The following is a 21,137-nucleotide window of genomic DNA, read 5'->3' as shown; positions in this document are numbered from 1 at the left end:
ATTGTGAACCCCATTGTGAGGCCCATTGTGAGTCCCATTGTGAGGCCCATTGTGAGGCCCATTGTGAGGCCCATTGTGAACCCCATTGTGAGGCCCATGTTTTTTGGTAGTTATGACCAACAGATGCATATCTGTAATCTCAGTCATGAAAACCATAGACTAGGGCCTAACAAATTTATTTAAATTGACTGATTTCCTCATATGAACTGTAATTCAGAAAAATGGTTGAAATTGTTGCATGTTGTGTTTATATTTATGTTCAGTATATATACAATTTTAAAAATAATAATCTGCAATATTAAACCTGATCTACCCCCTCTAAATATGTCAGGAAGTGAGCTGGCAACCGGAGTGTTACTGGTACCAAATCCTAAAAGCCAGGTTAAAAGTGGAAGACACATTTCAGTTGGACCTTGTATACAACTGACCAATAAAGCGATCTATACGATCTATAAGATAAAGTCCCGTTATCCCAACGAAAGAGGTAATTCAGCTTGAGTTGCCATGGTTAGAATAGGAATCTTTTTGGTTTTAGTGTCTTTACTCGGCTTTGTCCAGGTGGGGTGCAACTGGACAAGAATACAGAGTTTGGTTATAGATGGTTATTACGTATTGTTTAGATCATGACTGTATAGCCTAGGAAAATAATGGATTTTGATATTTTGTTGGAAGTCTCAGGATGTCCTATTGTAATGTTAATGGGGTGCTAATCAAACAGGATTTTGCTGTAAATTCCTGTATCTATCCAACTTTGTCCTATGTTTTCATACATCCAAATTAGTCTTCTGTTGAGATGAGTTCATATCCTATACCATTGATTGTGTAGATGCAGATAAATGCCTCAAACCCATATGAATGGAAAAACCAGGTACCCAATAAATAAGGAAATTAGACGGTGCGTATTTCCCATTAATTTGGGGTCTAAGCATATACCAGAACTACACAACTGATGGCAGGGATAAGAACTCCTCTCAAAATAAGACTTTTGAGATCTATAAACATCTGACAATCTTTGGAGTGAACTATCCCTTTAAGAATAGATACAGTACATCAAAGTCTTGGCAATGGATGACAGTCAGGCTCCCCACATAGGCAGAGAGAAAAGCCAAGCATCCATCACCAAATGATTAGACAGCAATGTAACCACTAGGGCTATTTGATCCACCCTCTCATTTTTCATTTCCAATCCCACCTGGATAAATTTACAACACCAACTCACTCAGGTTGAATAATATAATTCACAGGAGAATTTTACAAGACAAGCGTGCACTGAGTGTACAAAACATTAGAAACTCCTTCCTAATAGAGTTGCATCCCCTTTTGCCCTCAGGACAGCCTCAATTTGTTGGAGCAACGGACTGACTCTACAAGGTGACGAAAGCGTTCCACATGGATGCTGGCCCATGTTGACTCCAATGCTTCCCACAGTTGTGTCAAGTTGTCTGGATGTTCTTTGGTTGGTGGACCATTCTTTATACATACAGGAAACTGTTGAGTTTCACGTTCATCGTATTGATGAGACCAAGGCGCAGAGTGATATGAATATATCTTCTTTAATTAACGAAGAACACTACACAAACTAACAAAATGACCGTGACGCTAATACAACGAGTGCTGACATGCAACTACACATAGACAATAACCCACAAAACCAAAATGGGAAATGGCAACCTAAATAGGATCCCCAATCAGAGACAACAATAAACAGCTGCCTCTGATTGGGAACCAATTCAGGCCACCATAGACCTACATTACCTAGACATACAAAAAAAACATAGATATACAAAAACCTTAGACAGGACTAAAACACAAATACCCACCCTCATCACACCCTGACCTGACCAAAATAATACATAAAACATAGATAACTAAGGTCAGTCCTTGACATTGAGTGTGAAAAACCCAGCAGCATTGCAGTTCTTACACACAAACCGGTGAGCCTGGCATCTTCTACCATGCCCCGTTCAAAGGCACTTAAACATTTAGTCTTGCCCATTCACCCTCTGAATGACACATACACAATCCATGTCTCAATTGTCTCAAGGCTTAAAAATCCTTCTTTAACCGGTCTCCTCCCCTTCATCTACACTGATTGAAGTGGATTTAACATGTGACATCAATAAGGGATCATAGCTTTTACCTGTATTCACCTGATCAGTCTACAGTGGACTGCAAAATGATTGGGACAGCGACATCTGTAACTTTCTTTCCTCTCTGGGGAGGTTCCCATTGCTTAGAAGGCAGCCACAGTGCGCCCTTTATTTAAAGGAGGAGATCAAGCTGATCCTAACTTTTAAAGACCAATTTCGATTTTGCCTTGTTAATCAAAAGTGTTTTTCAAACAGTATATTTATATTTTCCAACGGGGCTAAACATTTGGGTGAGGTTTTTTTCACGCCTGAGTAGCCTCATTTCACTGCCCCAAAAATGTTTTAACCATCTAGTGTTCAGTGAAATAACAACACAACGTCAAATACAGGTAGCCTAGTCAAATAATTAACATCCAATCACATTAACCGTCACTCTCTTACGGGAAACCTTCACTCTTGCGCAGACATTTAGAAACAAAACATGACAATTTGAAAAATAAGCCACGGGAGTTTTTTGAGCGAAAATAAAGACGACTTTCCGGTAGTAAGACATGTATAAAAGCAACAGATACCATTAACAGGAAGGGGCTAGAAGCGCCTTACATGGTGAGCTCCCGAGTGGCCCCATAATATTGTGGACTACTTCATTCTTCCTGCTGCTGCGGATATGGCTGGGACAATGCTGGGGGAAAAGGCCAAAAAAACTATACAGACAGTACCTTCATCAAACAACACTGTTTCATGACGCATAAGTGACATGACAGGAGACATTTTGAAACAATTACTGCTCTGCATACAAGCCAATGAATTATATGCGTAACAGCTGGATGAGTCAACAGATGTGGCGAGCATGGTATACTGTATGTCCGTTACGTTTATGGGGGTCAATTAAGGAAGACATCCTCTTCTGCAAACCACTGGAAACCAGGACAACATGACAGGATATTTTTTAAGTACTGAACAGCTTTGTGACATCAAATGGAATTTGGTGGTCAAGATGCGTTGGTATCTGTACTGATGGCGCAAAAGCCATGGCAGGGAGACATAGTGGAGTGGTAACGCACGTGCAAGCAGTTGCTCCCGACGCCACTTGGGTACACTGCAGCATCCACCGAGAGGCTCTTGCTGCCAAGTGAATGCCTGACAGCTTGAAAGATGTTTTGGACACAGTGAAAATGGTTAACTTTGTTATTACAGCAAGGCCCCTGAACTCTCGTGTAATTTTTTGCATTATGCAATGATACGGGCAGCGACCATGTAATGCTTTTACAACATACAGAAGTGCGCTGGTTATCAAGGGGCAAAGTATTGACACGTTTTTGGGAATTGAGAGACTAGCTTAAAGTTTTCTTTACTGACCATAATTTTCACTTGTCTGGCCGCTTGCATTATGACAATTTTTTCTTGCCTGAATGATCTGAATCTAGGATTACAGGGACTCTCCCCAACTATATTCAATGTGTGGGACAAAACTGAGGCTATGATTAAGAAGTTGGATTAAGTCTGCATTAACAACACACAGGTCTTTCCATCATTGTATGACTTTTTGTGTGCAAATTAACTCAAGCTTAAGGACAATGTCAAATGTTATATAGCGAAGCACCTGAGTGAGCTGGGTGCGCAATTACGCAGGTACTTTCCAGAAACGGATTACACAAACAACTGGATTTGTTATACCTTTCCTGCCCTGCCTCCAGTCCACTTACCGATATCTGAACAAGAGAGCCTCATCTAAATTGCAACAAGCGGTTCTGTGAAAATGTAATTTAATCAGAAGCCACTGACAGATTTCTGGATAGAGCTGCGCTCAGAGTTTCTTGCCTTGGCAAATCGAGCTGTTATTATTATATTATTATTTGTGCCCTGGTCCTATAAGAGCCGGGTTGTGACAAAAACTCACATTCATTCTTATGTTTAATAAATGTATCATATAGTGTGATGGCAAAAACAACATTTGAGAGTGCGCTGACCCTGGTGCTAGAGGGGGTATGCAGCTGGAGGTTGAATGTTTGAAGGGGTACAGGACTATAAAAAGTTTGGGAACCACTGCGGTAGTCCATTCCATTCTTGTGGGCCGGCTAAGGAGTATTGGTGTCTCTGAAGGGTCTTTGGTCTGGATTGCTAACTACCTCTCTCAAAGAGTGCAGTGTACAAAATTAGAACATCTGCTGTCTCATCCACTGCCTGTCAGCAAGGGAGTACCCCAAGGCTTGATCCTAGGCCCCATGCTCTTCTCAATTTACATCAGCAACATAGCTCAGGCAGTAGGAAGCTCTCTCCTCCATTTATTTGCAGGTGATACAGGCTTATACTCAGCTGGCTCCTCCACGGATTTTGTGTTAAACTCTCTACAACAAAGCTTCTTTAGTGTCCAACAAGCCATTAACCTACCATGTTGTTGTCATGTTGTGTTGCTGCCATGCTGTGTTGTTGTCTTAGGTCTCTCTTTATGTAGTGTTGTGGTGTCTCTCTTGTAAGGATGTGTGTTTTGTCCTATTATGCTTTATTTTATTTATTTATTTAACCTTTGTTTAACTAGGCAAGTCAGTTAAGAACAAATTCTTATTTACAATGACGGCCTACACCAGCCAAACCCGTTCGACACTGGGCCAATTGTGCGCCCTATGGAACTCACAATCCCAGACAGTTGTGATACAGCCTGGATTAGAACCAGGGTGTCTGTAGTGACACCTGTAGCACTGAGGTGCCGTGCTTTAGACCTCTTTATTATTTTCAATTTTTTTTTAAATCCCACTCCCTGTCCCCGCATGAGGCCTTTTGCCATTTGGTAGGCCGTAATTGTAAATAATAATTTGTTCTTAACTGACTTGCCTAGTTAAATAAAGTTTACATTTTAAAAAATCTATTAAAATAATCACTATTCATTCAGGATTATCCGTAATCATGGTAGCAGCCACATTATTGTTTATTTACAATACAAAGTGACTCCAAAATGACACAATACATTATTTACCATTCATATAATCTGAAAAAAAAGAAGAAAAAAATGACATGCATTCCATAAAAATGTCTAGTCACATGCTTGATGTAGTCATTGCGTGCTATGAATATGTTACCAAATAGCTAACTTTTTACTACCTTAATACACATATTGCCCTTTATTTTGAAATAACCCAAATGGAATCATGTAATAACCATAAAAGTGTTAAACAAATCCAAATATTTGAGATTCTTCAAATACCCACCCTTTGCCTTGATGACAGCTTTGCACACTCTTGGAATTCACTCAACCAGCTCCAATTTGCTTTTTACCCTAATAGGTCCACTGACGATGCAATCGCCATCACACTGCCCTATCCCATCTGTACATGAGGAATACCTACAGTGCCTTGCGAAAGTATTCGCCCCCCTTGAACTTTGCGACCTTTTGCCACATTTCAGGCTTCAAACATAAAGATATAAAACTGTATTTTTTTGTGAAGAATCAACAACAAGTGGGACACAATCATGAAGTGGAACGACATTTATTGGATATTTCAAACTTTTTTAACAAATCAAAAACTGAAAAATTGGGCGTGCAAAATTATTCAGCCCCTTTACTTTAAGTGCAGCAAACTCTCTCCAGAAGTTCAGTGAGGATCTCTGAATGATCCAATGTTGACCTAAATGACTAATGATGATAAATACAATCCACCTGTGTGTAATCAAGTCTCCGTATAAATGCACCTGCACTGTGATAGTCTCAGAGGTCCGTTAAAAGCGCAGAGAGCATCATGAAGAACAAGGAACACACCAGGCAGGTCCGAGATACTGTTGTGAAGAAGTTTAAAGCCGGATTTGGATACAAAAAGATTTCCCAAGCTTTAAACATCCCAAGGAGCACTGTGCAAGCGATAATATTGAAATGGAAGGAGTATCAGACCGCTGCAAATCTACCAAGACCTGGCCGTCCCTCAACTTTCAGCTCATAAAAGGAGAAGACTGATCAGAGATGCAGCCAAGAGGCCCATGATCTCTCTGGATGAACTGCAGAGATCTACAGCTGAGGTGGGAGACTCTGTCCATAGGACAACAATATTGCACAAATCTGGCCTTTATGGAAGAGTGGCAAGAAGAAAGCATTTCTTAAAGATATCCATAAAAAGTGTCATTTAAAGTTTGCCACAAGCCACCTGGGAGACACACCAAACATGTGGAAGAAGGTGCTCTGGTCAGATGAAACCAAAATTGAACTTTTTGGCAACAATGCAAAACGTTATGTTTGGCGTAAAAGCAACACAGCTCATCACCCTGAACACACCATCCCCACTGTCAAACATGGTGGTGGCAGCATCATGGTTTGGGCCTGCTTTTCTTCAGCAGGGACAGGGCAGATGGATGGAGCCAAATACAGGACCATTCTGGAAGAAAACCTGATGGAGTCTGCAAAAGACCTGAGACTGTGACAGAGATTTGTCTTCCAACAAGACAATGATCCAAAACATAAAGCAACATCTACAATGGAATGGTTCAAAAATAAACATATCCAGGTGTTAGAATGGCCAAGTCAAAGTCCAGACCTGAATCCAATCGAGAATCTGTGGAAAGAACTGAAAACTGCTGTTCACAAATGCTCTCCATCCAACCTCACTGAGCTCGAGCTGTTTTGCAAGGAGGAATGGGAAAAAATGTCAGTCTCTCGATGTGCAAAACTGATAGAGACATACCCCAAGCGACTTACAGCTGTAATCGCAGCAAAAGGTGGCGCTACAAAGTATTAGCTTAAGGGGGCTGAATAATTTTGCACGCCCAATTTTTCAGTTTTTGATTTGTTAAAAAAGTTTGAAATATCCAATAAATGTCGTTCCACTTCATGATTGTGTCCCACTTGTTGTTGATTCTTCACAAAAAAATAAAGAGTTTCCAACTCAATCATCAAGTTTGCAGACGACACTAAAGTGATAGGCCTGATGAACAACAACGACGACACAGCCTACAGGGAGGAGGTGAGGGCCCTCGGAGTGTGGTGTCAGGAAAATAACCTCTCACTCAACGTCAACAAAATAAAGGAGATTATCGTGGACTTCAGGAAACAGCAGAGGGAGCATCCCTCCATCCACATAGACGAGACAGTAGTGGAGAAGGTGGGAAGTTTTAAGTTCCTCGGCATACATATCACGGACAAACTGAAATGGTACACCCACACAGACAGCGTGGTGGAGAAGGCGCAACAGCGCCTCTTCAACCTCAGGAGACTGAAGAAATTTGGCTTGTCATCTAAAACACTCACAAAATTTTACAGATGCACAATTGAGAGCATCCTGTCGGGCTGTATCACCGCCTGGTAAGGTAATTGCACCACCCTCAACAGCTTTCGGTCTGCAAAACGCATCACCGGCGGCAAACTACCTGCACTCCAGGACACCTACAGCACCCTCCAGGACACCTACAGTCACAGGAAGGCCAAACAGATCATCAAGGACAACAACCACCCAAGCCACTGCCTGTTCACCCCGCCACCATCCAGAAGGCGAGGTCAGTACAGGTGCATCAAAGCGGGGACCGCTTTGACTGACCTTCATGTATTGACTGACCTTCATGTCTTAAAGTAATGATGGACTGTCATTTCTCTTTGCTTATTTGAGCTGTTCTTGCCATAATATGAACTTGGTCTTTTACCAAATAGGGTATCTTCTGTTTACCACCCCTACCTTGCCACAACACAACTGATTTGCTCAAACGCATTAAGAAGGAAAGAAATTCCACTATGTACTTTTAAGAAGGCACACCTGTTAATTGAAATGCATTCCAGGTCACTACCTCATGAAGCTGCTTGGGAGAATGCCAAGACTGTGCAAAGCTGTCATCAAGGTAAAGGGTGGCTACTTTGGAGAAGAATCTAAAATCTAAAATATATCTTGATTTGTTTAATACTTTTTGGGTTACTACATGATTCCATATGTGTTATTTAATCGTTTTGATGTCTTCACTATTATTCTACAATGTATAAAATAGTACAAATAAAGAATAACCCTTGAATGAGTAGGTGTAAGTGTAGGTGTAAGTTTGACCGGTAGTGTAAGTGAATTTGCCCCAATACTGTTGGTCCCCTAAAATGGGGGGACAATATAAAAAAAGTGCTGTAATTTCTAAACGGTTCATTTGATATGGGATCCCGAGTGGCTCAGCGGTCTAAGGCACTGCATCTCAGTGCAAGAAGGGTCACTACAGTTCCTGGTTTGAGTACAGGCTGTATCACATCCGGCTGTGATAGGGAGTCCTATAAGGCGGTGCACAATTTTCCCAGCGCCATCCAGGCTGGGCCGGGGTAGGCCGTCATTGTAAATAAGATTTTGTTCTTAACTGACTTGCCTAGTTAAATAAAGGTTCAATTTTACCAAATCAAACAAATATGGATGAAAATACCCTCAAATTAAAGCTGACAGTCTGCATTTTACCCTCATAGTCATTGTATCATTTCAAATCCAAAGTGCTGGAGTACAGAGTCAAAACAACAACGTTACTGTCCCAATACTTTTGGCACTCACTGCATGTCATGGAAAGAGCAGGTGTTCCTAATGTTTTGTACACTCAGTGTAAAAGAACGCATAGCGGCGGTAATCCATAACATAATAAAACAAACTGAAATCAAAACCTCATGCTTCGCTTTGCCTGAGAAAACTGTGTGAAACCAATTCATAATATCACAGACATACTTAAGGAGAGAAGTACTAACAATAACAAAAGTCAACGTTGACCAAGATAATGTTAAGCTTTAGGAACATGCAGCAGCTCCTTGAGGTGCCTAGTGATCATTCATTTTTCAGTAATCTAGTGAGTTATCCATGCCTAGCAACTATTGGCATGGAACACTGTCAATGCACCATAGGAAGAAAACGTTAATGAATCCCCTTTAGCAGGCACCAGTCGTGTGCAAACAGGGCTCTGGGTGCATGCAGACTGAGAATATTACTATGCGCTTAACTGGAATTAGTCATAGGCTACTGTAATACAAAAGGCATGTATTCCTCCTTTTGTAAGGTTCAAGGGCAAATGTAAATTTAGAAAGTGTTCCCTATGATAAAATCCTACTTATTGGTCTATTCTCTGCACCCGATTTGTCCTTTTCAGTCAAGTGTATGAGGAGGAGGACACTATGTAGGAGCACCAAGAAAAGAGGCATACAAGGCTAGGTGGTTTGTGGCTGAGTGGACAACACCATCAGGCTGCTCTTGCTGAGGCCAGAGGTGCTATATGCTGATTGCTGATTCCTGTTCACTTTTTACTCCTCTGACTCACATCCGATTTGTATTCAAATTCTCACTCTCTCTCTCTGCCCTGATTCAAGTGAATTTCCCTAAGGCAGTGCTGTGGTGACTGTTCGTGACACCAGTGTTTACCACCTCTCCATCAGCCATGCTTGGGAAGCAAGTCAATTTAGAAATGGATAAACTTGCATCAAAGATAGCACAGCAGGCCATTGAGGTCCATTGAAGCTTGCAAAAACTTTGCAAAACTGAAATAAAGACATCAAGGGTCAGAAAGCTCATGGCTCCAAATGTTACATGTTTACTTTTTACTTTTTAAATTAAACAGTCAACTATTAAATTAGCAAAATGCAGAAATTACTCTGCCATTTCCTGGTTGCTAAAATTGTAATAGTTCGTCTAAATTTCAGTTTATGTGACAAAACAAGCAAGTTAATATTTGGAATCATTGTACCATCTAAACTGTCATGAAATATATTTTCAATAACCAAAAATATTGTATTTTCATCTGTTTGAACCTGGTGTACAAAACCGGAAGTGCGAGACACAAAAACAACACTTAAGAACAGTAAGCATAGAAATAGCGCACATAGAACAGATCTACCATTTCTTAGACTTGCTTTCATACGTATAAAAAAGTCATACCATAAAAAAAATCTGCTGTAATGGAAACAGGAAGTTTCGTTACAATTTTATAAATGCAGACAGATCATTTGTTTGTATCTGTAAAATTAATTATGCAAGAAATGGTGGTGGAAACGTCTTTATGTGTAAACATTTATAAAATAACCATCATATCAAAGTAAACTTCGATGATATGGTGTGTGGTCCTCCCTCTACGACTCAGGAAGGCATGCGGTTTACTAGGCTACAGATGAAATAACTTATGATGTGTCATGTGTCTTCCCCCCTTTTCCTCTCTCTACCCTACTGAGGTTACATTTAAAAACCTTTGGTTAACATAGAGATTCTGGGAACATCAGTAGGTGGGGGAAATGAACTATATTCTGGTAATACGAACAATTGACCATATGCAGTGGTACTTAATGAATATGATGTCAGTTCTGTTGTCATCTGAGACATTCTCATCAATGATAAGATGACATAATCTCTACAGTGGAAAGTCTACACATTAGAGTGATCGGATTCACATGGAATTGTTGTTTAATTTAAATGTTTGAATATGAAATTATTTGTGATGGGATGAAATGTGATTTTAGCTTCTAAAATGAGAGATTTGGGTTTTCATAAGGTTAGGGCTCTGCTCAATCAGTGGCCCGCCTTTGTGAAGGGACATGGGCTATAAAACTTTTCAAACACGCCCTCTTTTTCCAAATGGGCTGCAATTTAGAATGCATAAGATACTGTATTTACGATAGCACAGCTTTTTCCCTTTGTTCCTCAGTCTCCCGCTCTTTCACTCCAACCCAGCCCCTTTTCTTTTGTGTAACAAGCTGTCATATCTGTTCCGCCCGCTAGGGACGTTTTCCTTTATGACGTAATTTGTAATCAAGTTATGATTAATTGTGTGTATGTGAATTCTGTGTGATTAGTTAGGTATTTAGTAAAATAATTAAACCCAATTTTGTATTGCTGATTCAAATTGTTAGCCAGGGTTCTTGCAGATAAAAGAATTTACAACTTTCAGATGAGACTGAATTGAGGTGACTATTGATATCGACTGCTATGGATGTAAAATATTACTAGGTCTTTAAGAGTTTATTCGGAAGATAACAGCTCTATAAATATTATTTTGTGGTGCCCGGCTCTCTAGTTAATTACATTTACATGACTAGCTCAATCAGGTGATATTAATTACGGATAAATTATTTTATAGAATAGCATGTCATATCACTTAATCCGGCATAGCCAAAGATACGACAGATGGTTGTGCACAGTGATATTGATACTCCTTTCCAATAAATATCAAGGGTCTGATTCTGTTGACATGATGATCGATGCTTGACTGCCGTTTGACAAATAAAAATAATCTTATCCATAATAATCTCATCATGTAGACTAGCCTACTACCCGCACAGCCTACCCACATTTGCTATTTAACACAACCGTTTTCGTGACAAATGGAAACACATTGAACGTAAAAATGTTCTTCAGTACATGAAAGCTTAAGCGAAAAAGTACATTTTGTGTGCACTATTCATCACGCACTGATTTGTATCCACAACAAGTCTGTTTGGTGGAAACACACCACTGGTGGGAAAATGCTACATTTTCTTTACGCATATTTTAGAATATTCCCATAAAAATCTGTCTCCAATTGGATAGAAACCTAGCTAGTGAGAATGACAGATCTATAACTAACATTTCTACATGAATTTTGTCAGGTCACACAAAAAGTGACATATTGCAGCTTTAAAACAATAAATATGGGCCTTGTTTATTGAGCACAATTGTTGATCATTAACATATTCCATTTAATCGTGAGAGACCAAATACTTTCATCTCAGCAGGATTTGAGACTGTGACTGAACTGTACCCACAGTGTGAAAGTGTAAACTCTAGGACTTGGCTATCTCCTGCGTTCAATGTGATTGGTCAGTCGTCTTCTTGGCATTGCTCGATATGTACATACAGTATGCACAGAATTATAGTTGTTCAAAACATCCACAAATATATGTTTATAACATATCATGTCACCTACCCACAGCATAAAAAAATGCAAAACAGAAATGTAAGCTGTCAAAATAATTTAGTTTGAAGTGATTGGACTTTGTTTTACAATATGGTAAATTTAATCTATGGTGCTGAGGTGATTATTTCCATTCCATTTTAAACATGTACAGGCAAGCTGTATTTTTCAACATTGTGTTTATTAACTTCACTCAATAATGTCATACCAGCATAATTTGTTATGTTTTCATTTTCAGTCTGCTCTCATAAAAAAGTCCTCATAACTTGTGCAAATCCTAAAGCTCCAGAGTGTATGCCTATCACTATTCTCAAGAGAATAAATTACTCAATATTATTTGCATCATATTTGTCCAATATTTGCAAAAGAGCATGACACCTTTTCCTTACCATGCAACGAAAAATGAATGTGGTAGGCTTATGTTACCGAAGGTTGTCATCCAATTTGTTTAGGCTATGTATTCATAGGCTAATAGGCACGAACTGATTATTGGACTCAAATAATAAAATGCATGCAATAATCAAACCACTTACTTTGACTATCGAATTTCCTAATGATGGTATCGAGGAAAGTATTCTGTGGTGCCACGTGACCCCTTCGGACTGGCATCTTTGCTGAACGCTATCCCACTGGAGTTATTGGACTTTCGGTCGCCGATGCTGACCTCTACGTCGATGAGTCCCGACAAACGGACGACATTCACTGTGTCCTCGTCATAGAATAATAAATACTGTAATCCCCGACCTACGTTTTTGTAACTTCATGAGATGGACCAAGTGGACAGTCCTTTAAGTGAAAAGTAGCGTTCTAGAAATGAGCGTCCACTTTATTTGGGGGGGATCGCGAGACAGTTTCCAGTTTCCAAGGAGAGGAGCCCGTGTTTGTTTACGTCCCTTGAACTGTCAAAAATGATACCCTCTCAGGTGAATTGCAAGACGAGAGGTTACTTCTTGTCATTTGTCATTGCAGACTCTGGGGAGGGGGAGTCGGTCAGCCTGCCAAGGAACCTTGGTTTTGCCATAGTTGCGTCCTTTTTTCTCTCATCCTGGCCTTATTCTTCCCTGTTTCCGTGCACCCGATGGAAGCAACAGAGAGAAACCAGTAGTCTAGTTGAAGAAAACGTAGGGTAATGTCCGTAATAGTTCATGAGATGTGATCGCTCTGGAGGAGAGTGGTCTGTGCGCTCAACATTGATGACTTCTGCTTACCAGTGGTGGCGACTGCGCCTCTTTAACCCTTCGTCGTCGGCAAATAGAACTGTTGAAATATTGGCGGACAATACAAAGCACAACCTCGTCAGCCATTACATATAATCATAATTTTGATAATTATGTGGTCAATAATATAAATATCCTACATTAATTCAGCCCATCTAGCATAGAAGCAGCGCAGGCGAATTAACAAAGGGAAAGAGATGCGACTATTCTGAAGAACTGCCTGCTGTAACTACAGAGAGCTAACAACATCTGGTTTAAAATAGGCTAATACAAACAGCTGCCTCTGTTGTCAAACGGTTAGGTGTCTGTGACAGTCCACACAGGTGCAGCTGCATTTATATTCACAGGTGTAGGCTAACCCACATGACATCAATGCGTGGGCTAAGGTTTTAACCGAACTGGCACACACACCACAGTCGTTATTCATTGTGAGGCTGTGAGTCTCATTCCACATTAAAGGTGAAATTGCAATCGAAAATCAAATGCGTTGACTCACCTCTTTGACAAAATGCGCTTTTTTGAGACTGTGCGCTTTGTTCATTTCATGGATGATGCTGGGGCTTCACCCTCAATTGTCTCATAATGAGGAGGCTTCAGACCAGCAGACACGTCACTGCCTATGCAAGAGCACTGGATGTGGGGTTCCCCTTTCGTCACAAGTGCGAGATAGACAAAGGGCGCGCTCCGCGTGCAGCATGCATGTTGCTAGTGCTGTCTGATCCACTTTGATGTTATTTTACAGCATGAAGCTCAACTCTCCCAACCGATACACAGTATCCTCTTAACTAAATACAACAAGAAACACACAATAACACATGCTGTCCTGATAGACTTGAATGTTTTTTAATTATTAAGGCGATAATGTGAAGTGGAGGGGGATCAATAGCGCTCCGCGGGGCTGCGAGCTTCCTCCCTCTCGTTCCGACTCCCTTATTTAGTCAGGAGAGAGAGGACACAGTCACGCGGTAGTCTCGTGTAAGCGTCCCCCAGTGAGCTCTTCCAGCCTGCCTTCCGTTGTGAAACGCTTTCTCTCTCTCTCTCTTTCTCTCTGAGACCTCTTGTTTAAATATTACACGCCAATCTTTACAGAGACATGCATAGGATATGTGCATATATTTACCAAATCTACTGGTATAGATGTCACATTCAGCAGCAAACATAATATTACATCATCTTTAAATATATATATATATATTTTACAGAATAATACATTGAAACAGAAATGTTTTAATAAAAACCACTAGTGATTTATTAGAAAAGTAGCAAAACACTGTACAGTGTAAAGGATCTGAGAGTTTCAGAAGGCACTCTATGATTGTTGATACAGTGTAAAGGATTTGAGAGTTTCAGAAGGCACTCTATGATAGTTGATCCAGTCATATAATGACTATGGACCACAGGAAATCAGGACACCTGGTCTGTCCACCCGTCTGTCTGTCTGTCTGTCCCTCTGCATACACACACACTAGGCCTATACACACACACTCAGCGTCTGGACAGATCTCCCCCTGTGTATGAAAAGAATGCAAACACACCCATGAAATAAGAGGTATTGAAGATAATTGCTTTGTAATAACAATGCCAAATTATTATATATCGTGCTTCTACATCTGCATTGCTTGCTGTTTGGTGTTTTAGGCTGGGTTTCTGTATAGCATTTTGTGACATCTGCAGATGTAAAAAGGTCCCGCCTCTCCCATAAAAAAGTCCCGCCTCTCCCATCTCCTCATTGGTTTTTAGGAGCATATACCCACGTGGGTGATTGAAAGATGGACTGAGGTCCACACTCCAGTCCAGTTGGTGGTGATAATGCAACCTTAAAGTGTGTTGTCAATCGCCATATAAAGTCCAATGAAGAAGAAGAAGCCTGAGGGAGGAGAGATTGCCGGAAACAAACTCGGTTTACCTTTTTATCTGTAGATTAATTTTCGGAGTAGAAGACCTTGTGTATTTCAGGTAAAATAACAACCCAATGTTAATATCCCAGAACAAATTACCTAGCAACAGCAAGCTAGCTGGCTAAATTTCCATAAATGTTTAATGCTTTTCGATCTGTCCTCAAATCATTATAGTTGGTTCAGAGTTACATGTCCTGATCGTGTCTGGTGTGGGTGGACAAAATAAACATGCGCGCGATGCAGTGTGGTCAGCATGTAAGGCACTGCATCGCAGTGCTTGAGACTTCACTACAGATCCGGGTTCGATCCCGGGTTGTGTTGCAGCCGGCCGCAACAGGGAGATCCATGAGGCGACACACAATTGGCCCAGCATCGTCCAGGTTAGGGGAGGGTTTGGCCGGCCGGGATATCCTTGTCCTATCTAGCTCTAGCGACTACTATGGCGGGCCTGGCGCATGCACGCTGACACAGTGTTTCCTCCGACACATTAGTGCGGCTGGCTTCCGGGTTCAGACAGCAGTGTGTCAAGAAGCGGTGTGGCTTGGCAGGGTCGGGTTTCGGAGGATGCATGGCTCTCGACCTTCGCCTCTCCCAAGTCCTCTCACAAGACTGTAACTACCAATTGGATACCATGAAATTGGGGAGAAAAAGGGGTAGGGTGAAATGTAGTCTTCACTGAGAATGTATTATATACATTATTTTATTACACATGTTAAACATGGAGTTGCCAAATAAAAAAATCTGTCAGCAGGCAATGCCATCCCAACTATATTATTGAAGAATCTGAGCGCTGTAAATTGCCTTGTGATATAAATATCAAATCAGCCAGGTTGATTATGGATTACTACAATATTTGGTTGTTGTAACTGGGGTCCTGATTGAATTATGCATGTTGGGAAACGTAAACATACAGTACGTTCAGCGTGGGGATGCAGTCATCATGGCGTTTAAAGTGCATTAACGGAGAATGACAAAGAGCGGAAGAGACAGCGAGGGACAGTGGGACTGCAACTGGGTGTGAGTGACAGAGAGAGTGGCCATGACGGTTGGGCGTGATGGACTGATAGACAGCATGACTAACAGCATGGGCGCTGGCAGGAAGTGGGTGGGTGGGAGAGAGTGTGTGTGTGGAGGGCTGTTTGTGTTTGTGTTTGTGTGTGTGTGTGTGTGTGTGTGTGTGTGTGTGTGTGTGTGTGTGTGTGTGTGTGTGTGTGTGTGTGTGTGAGTGAGCGAGTGTTTGTTTGCACATGTATGTTCGTTTGTGTGTGCACATCAGCTTGTGTGTCTGTGCGTGTCTGGTCATGTACTGTAGGCTATGCATTTATCTGTCGGTGTGGGGGAGGTTTAAAGAGGCTACTGATGAGGTGATAAGCAGGGGTCAATGTTTGCGTCAGAGTGTACTCTACCCACCTTGGCAGCTGGTGCACTCACAGCTGTGTATGACAGGCAGGACGACGGGCTCACTCTCCCCACTGTCACACAGGAGGCTAAGGAAGCGCACGGGGCTCTCAGGGTCCAACCGGTAGCTGCAGCAGTCACACAGCGACAGGAGGTAAGGCTCCTGAGAGAGGGAAGGAGGGAAAAAGGAGGAGAAAGAGAGGGACAGAGAGGTAGAGAAAGGAAGGGTGCACACGCGTGAGAGAGGTGAGAGTTCGAGTCTGAAACTGACACCAATCACCAGCTATTTTCGCTACCATGGTAACGGAAGGTAGTGACACATTTAGCTGAGATCATGTTTGTTTTTACTTACTCACATTTTCACAGTGATGCCATTACATTATTTTTCTACCACGGGAGTTTAAGAGTAAAACAAAAAATCACTGGGATGATTGGTCTAGGATCTCTCTGTTCTGGATGAAGTGCCAATACCTCTACGTTCAACTGGTGAAAAAAGCACACAAATGGGGACTATTGCAACATTACAGAAAATTCCCATAGAAATGTATTGTAGAATAGACATGGTTCTTCTCTATCTTACAGGATAGGGAATCAGGTCCACTCTACATATTACATTTCTGTCTGCAACACTGCATCCCAGCCCAGTGCATAAGAGTGGGTGAAAGCCGGCGACATCAGCAAACCTCCAAAATGACGTCAATTTTGGACAAACAGCGCCCTCTACAGTAGCTGACTTCCACGTTGTCAAGACGACAGTCTCCCTTAGTGATGTTCCTGACCTCCGTATAACGGCGACACTCCGCTACGGGCTCCCCTGGTAAGATGAAAGGAGGAAATAGGACAGGGCAGGGAGATAAAGGGAGAGAGGGAGATTAAGAGGAGCGGTGGAGGAAGAGGATAATGATGGGGGCAGCATGGGGAGTTGAGAAAATAAAAGAGGCTTTTGTTTTGAGTTAATGAATGAGAGAGCGAGCTCTAGAGAGAGAGAGAGAAAGGGAGAGAGAGAGAGAGGGAGAGAGAGAGAGAGAGAGAGAGAGAGAGAGAGAGAGAGAGAGAGCTCCATAGGCACATTGACTTTCAATGCCCCCTCACCAACTGTGCCATTATACAACATTGAAAGAGATAAATGCTGTCTTATTGTACATGCCTTGTGGACAATTTAGGACCTAAAGCACTATGTTTCACACTAAATATTTGTTTAAATACAGGAAGAGAAGGACTAAGCATTGTTTATGTTGAACTCTCACCAGGGAACTCCTTCCTGCAAACTGGGCAGCAGCTGCCTGGTTCCTCCACTTTCACTTCCCCCTGATATAAGAGGATAGGAGAGGAGGAGAGGGGAGGGGAGAATGGATGGGAGGAAAGGAGAGGACGAAAGGGGATGGGAGGAGAGGAGGGGGCCAAGGGCAGACAAGAGGGTAGGAAAAGGAGAAAAGACTTGTCACTATCTTAGCTTACTAATTGAGTCCCCATCATGTCTCGCTCTGAAAATAGAATAAAGCTGTTCCAGGAATAAATCATCATCTTCCAGGAGGGGTCTGCTGACAGGAGCAAGTGCATCACCACACCCCCTACAATGCACTGCTCCAGGCCTGCCCCGGCCCCAGGGAGGCTGAACTTGAGCTCAGCCACTTAAAGGGGAGGTAAGTGGGAGCCTTGGTTATTTAAAGTGGAGGTAAGTGTGATCCCCAGTTATTTAAAGGAAAACTCCACCCAAAATCTTGTGGTACTTGTTTCATTAGTCCATTGATATAGTCCCAATTTGTTTTACATGTCAGTGAGTAGATATTTGGATTTTTCTTGTAAAGGGTAGATGCAGGTCCGATAGATGCACCCATTTTGTTTAATTTTCCTTGCCCAAGCTCACATCACAACTTTGCCGGTGTCGTAAAGGGGCAAACTGACAATATCACTATTATTGCCCTTTGTGCTTTTGTGAATTGTTTGTTAGTATTGTTTCATCTTTTATTGTTTGAATTTGTTGTTCATAGATGTTATGTGCCTTGTCTGCCACCAGGTGGCAAGTTATGTTTTGTCTTGCACAAAAAAATAAGAAAAACTCCAACAAAAATATTGAAACAAAGGGGAGGTAAGTGTTATTTTTGTAGCTACTTAAAAAAGGGAGGGGGCAAAATGGAGGGTGAAACCATTTATTTCAAGGAGAGGTATCTATTGATAGCCAACTAGCGATAGCCTCTTAATCTGGAGGTGAGGGTGAACCCAGTTATTTAAAGGGCATGAGAACAGTCAACTGAGAAAGGGAAAAATATTGACTACTTTGTTTAAGTACTTTCATATCGATTTAGCTCTGCGCTGTAACTCACACAACCCCCCCAAACCTTCTGGCATTTTCTGTGAATTTCTCCAGCTGTAAGAATAACTGAGATGTCCGTGAAAGTGCAAGTCCGTGAAAGTTTCTTATCTCTCACCTCTTCACACTGCAGCAGTGGGCATCCTGATTGGCACCCCTTCTGCCCGTTCACACAACGGCACACCAAGCAGCCCTCCTCCCATTCAGAGCTAGCCTGTGAGACACACACACACACACGCATAAAAGCATGCATGCATGCACGCACACGCATGCACAGGCACACACACACAGACAATAAATATACTGCATTTGCAGTGGCTATTACAGTGCTATTGCCACTAATGATTGAGGTGGCTGATTATAACCCAGGTCTACTGTACTGTAGCAGAGAAACCTGAGGTCTATAATGCATCCCAAATGGCACCCTATTCTCTATATAGTGCACTACTTTATACCAGAGCCATATGAGGACTACACGACATAGGGAATAGGGTGCCATTTGAGACACACTCCAAGAGAGTTTATGGGACTATAAGGACGAGAGAAGACACTTCTAGAGCTCTACAAGATCTTCATGGACATTATTCACGACAACTAAAGAGGAAGAGGAGAAACCGACCCCCTGTCATCACATGATTAATCCTTCCTTTAATATATTCTCATGAAATATTCCTATTATGCGTCTTTAAAGAGGTGGTTAATTTCTGTAGCACTATAATAGCTTTCAACAGTTCCCTGCGTTATTGATAGTGGGCCATTGTACTTTAATGTGGCCCAGGGGGCATGTCCGTCATCGTTACTCATCCCTCCACACACACACACACACACACACACACACACACACACACACACACACACACACACACACACACACACACACACACACACACACACACACAAACAAAACAGAGACTCACACAATCCATCATCGTTACTTAGCCCTCCTTTATGTATGAACACACAAAGGAATTGAAAGGAGTGCAGGTAAACAGACATGGAATGGAAGGATGCGAGTGAGAGTCCAATGGAGGAAAGACAATGAGGTACAATCTGCAGTGCAGGAGGGATAGGAGTTTATGTTGGGCCCTTTAGTTGTGTGTGTCTGGTGTGTGTGTGTGTGTCTGGTGTGTGTGTGTGTGTGTGTTTCTGGTGTGTGTGTGTGTGTCTGGTGTGTGTGAGTGTGTGTGTGTCTGGTGTCTGTTTATGTGCATAGGTGCATATACTTGTACTCTTTGATGTAACTTTGTGGGTGTGTGTAAGTGTACATAAACATACTAGTTTGTTTGTTTGTCTGTGTGTGTACCTTTCTCAGCACCCCCTGGTCCACACACGGGCAGAGTGCGGGGATCACACACAGGCCCTCTGCGTTTCGGTAGAGCCCCTCCTTACACATACACCCCTCGGTGGCGCTGCAGTTGAGTGGGGAGGTCAGGTAGATCTCTACACAGCTCCTCTCACACACAGACAGAGCCTCCGATGCACTCTTCCTCCATCTCTCTCCATCAGGACAGGCTACAGGGGGAGGGGCAGGGGTAAGTAGTGAGAGTTGTAGGAAAAACAAGAAATAGGAGAGGGGGAGACAGTGACATTGTTTAATTATAGCTCCTATTCACCTGATTCAACAAATCAACTTAACATCAAGTGGTGTTTGTGCTGCATTAGAACAAATACATGTAACTGCCAAAATAAAGAAAACACTTCAGTAAATGAGGGATACAACGTATATTGAAAGCAGGGGCTTTCACACGGGTGTGGTTAATAAATTAACATCCCATCATGCTTAGGGTCATGTCTAAAAATGCTTCGTTGCCCATTATTCTGGCTACCATGGCTAGAAGAATCTCAGTGACTTTGAAAGAGGTGTCTGAAAGGAGAATAGGGGGTTTAAAGTGTAAATTGAACACTTATAGGAGAGTTCCAGACACTTGCTGAATCTATGCCAAGGCTCATTGAAGCTGTTCTGGCGGCCCGTGGTGGCCCAACCCCCTATTAAGACACTTTATGTTGGGGTTTCCTTTATTTTGGCAGTTAACTTTATGCGCAACGAATAGGGGTCCCAGAGGACTGGGTTGGAAAACACTGCCCTAGAATGAAATGCAGCACCAGTCTCTCACTTAGGGCCTACATACTAGACCTCAGACACTCACCACAATCAGGGGCCCTGCACAGTGCCGTACGCTGGGCCGGGCCCTCACACTCTGCCCCCTCGTATTGCTGAAGCTGGAAGACGGTCCGCCTGGAGTTCCGCTGGCCAGAACCACAGCTCACTGAGCACTGACTCCACTCTGACCAACTACCCCACTCACAGTCCACTGGAGACATGCATGGAGGAAGAGAAGCATGTGAAGGAGTGATGGAGGCAGAG

The 21,137-nt window shown here is 42.2% G+C and overlaps 2 protein-coding genes across 3 annotated transcripts in view; both read right to left on the bottom strand.

Annotated features, from left to right (window-relative positions):
• kcnh2b (potassium voltage-gated channel, subfamily H (eag-related), member 2b) overlaps window positions 1-13,867 on the bottom strand; it is a 326,635-nt gene extending 312,768 nt beyond the window's left edge. Inside the window, exons 1-2 of one of the 2 annotated variants that reach the window (XM_031836147.1) lie at window positions 13,662-13,867; window positions 12,482-13,205 (exon numbers count right to left, since the gene is read on the bottom strand). In XM_031836147.1, the coding sequence (XP_031692007.1) occupies window positions 12,482-12,557 (76 nt within the window). In that variant the 5' untranslated portion in view covers window positions 12,558-13,205; window positions 13,662-13,867. Of the gene's footprint in view, window positions 1-12,481; window positions 13,306-13,661 lie in introns of those variants that run through there. The other variant, XM_031836148.1, reaches the window with a different exon arrangement.
• A 119-nt stretch (window positions 13,868-13,986) lies between these two features.
• sspo (SCO-spondin) overlaps window positions 13,987-21,137 on the bottom strand; it is a 64,389-nt gene continuing 57,238 nt past the window's right edge. Inside the window, exons 80-86 of the mRNA XM_031835014.1 lie at window positions 20,920-21,084; window positions 20,076-20,284; window positions 18,891-18,986; window positions 17,709-17,769; window positions 17,145-17,275; window positions 16,474-16,624; window positions 13,987-14,673 (exon numbers count right to left, since the gene is read on the bottom strand). Of these exons, the coding sequence (XP_031690874.1) occupies window positions 14,651-14,673; window positions 16,474-16,624; window positions 17,145-17,275; window positions 17,709-17,769; window positions 18,891-18,986; window positions 20,076-20,284; window positions 20,920-21,084 (836 nt within the window). The 3' untranslated portion in view covers window positions 13,987-14,650. The remainder of the gene's footprint in view (window positions 14,674-16,473; window positions 16,625-17,144; window positions 17,276-17,708; window positions 17,770-18,890; window positions 18,987-20,075; window positions 20,285-20,919; window positions 21,085-21,137) is intronic.

Source organism: Oncorhynchus kisutch, linkage group LG11, assembly GCF_002021735.2.
Source record: "Oncorhynchus kisutch isolate 150728-3 linkage group LG11, Okis_V2, whole genome shotgun sequence".
Taxonomy (NCBI): domain Eukaryota; kingdom Metazoa; phylum Chordata; class Actinopteri; order Salmoniformes; family Salmonidae; genus Oncorhynchus; species Oncorhynchus kisutch.
The sequence above is the reverse complement of the archived record's forward strand: the minus strand, read 5'-3'. Positions and strand labels throughout refer to the sequence as shown.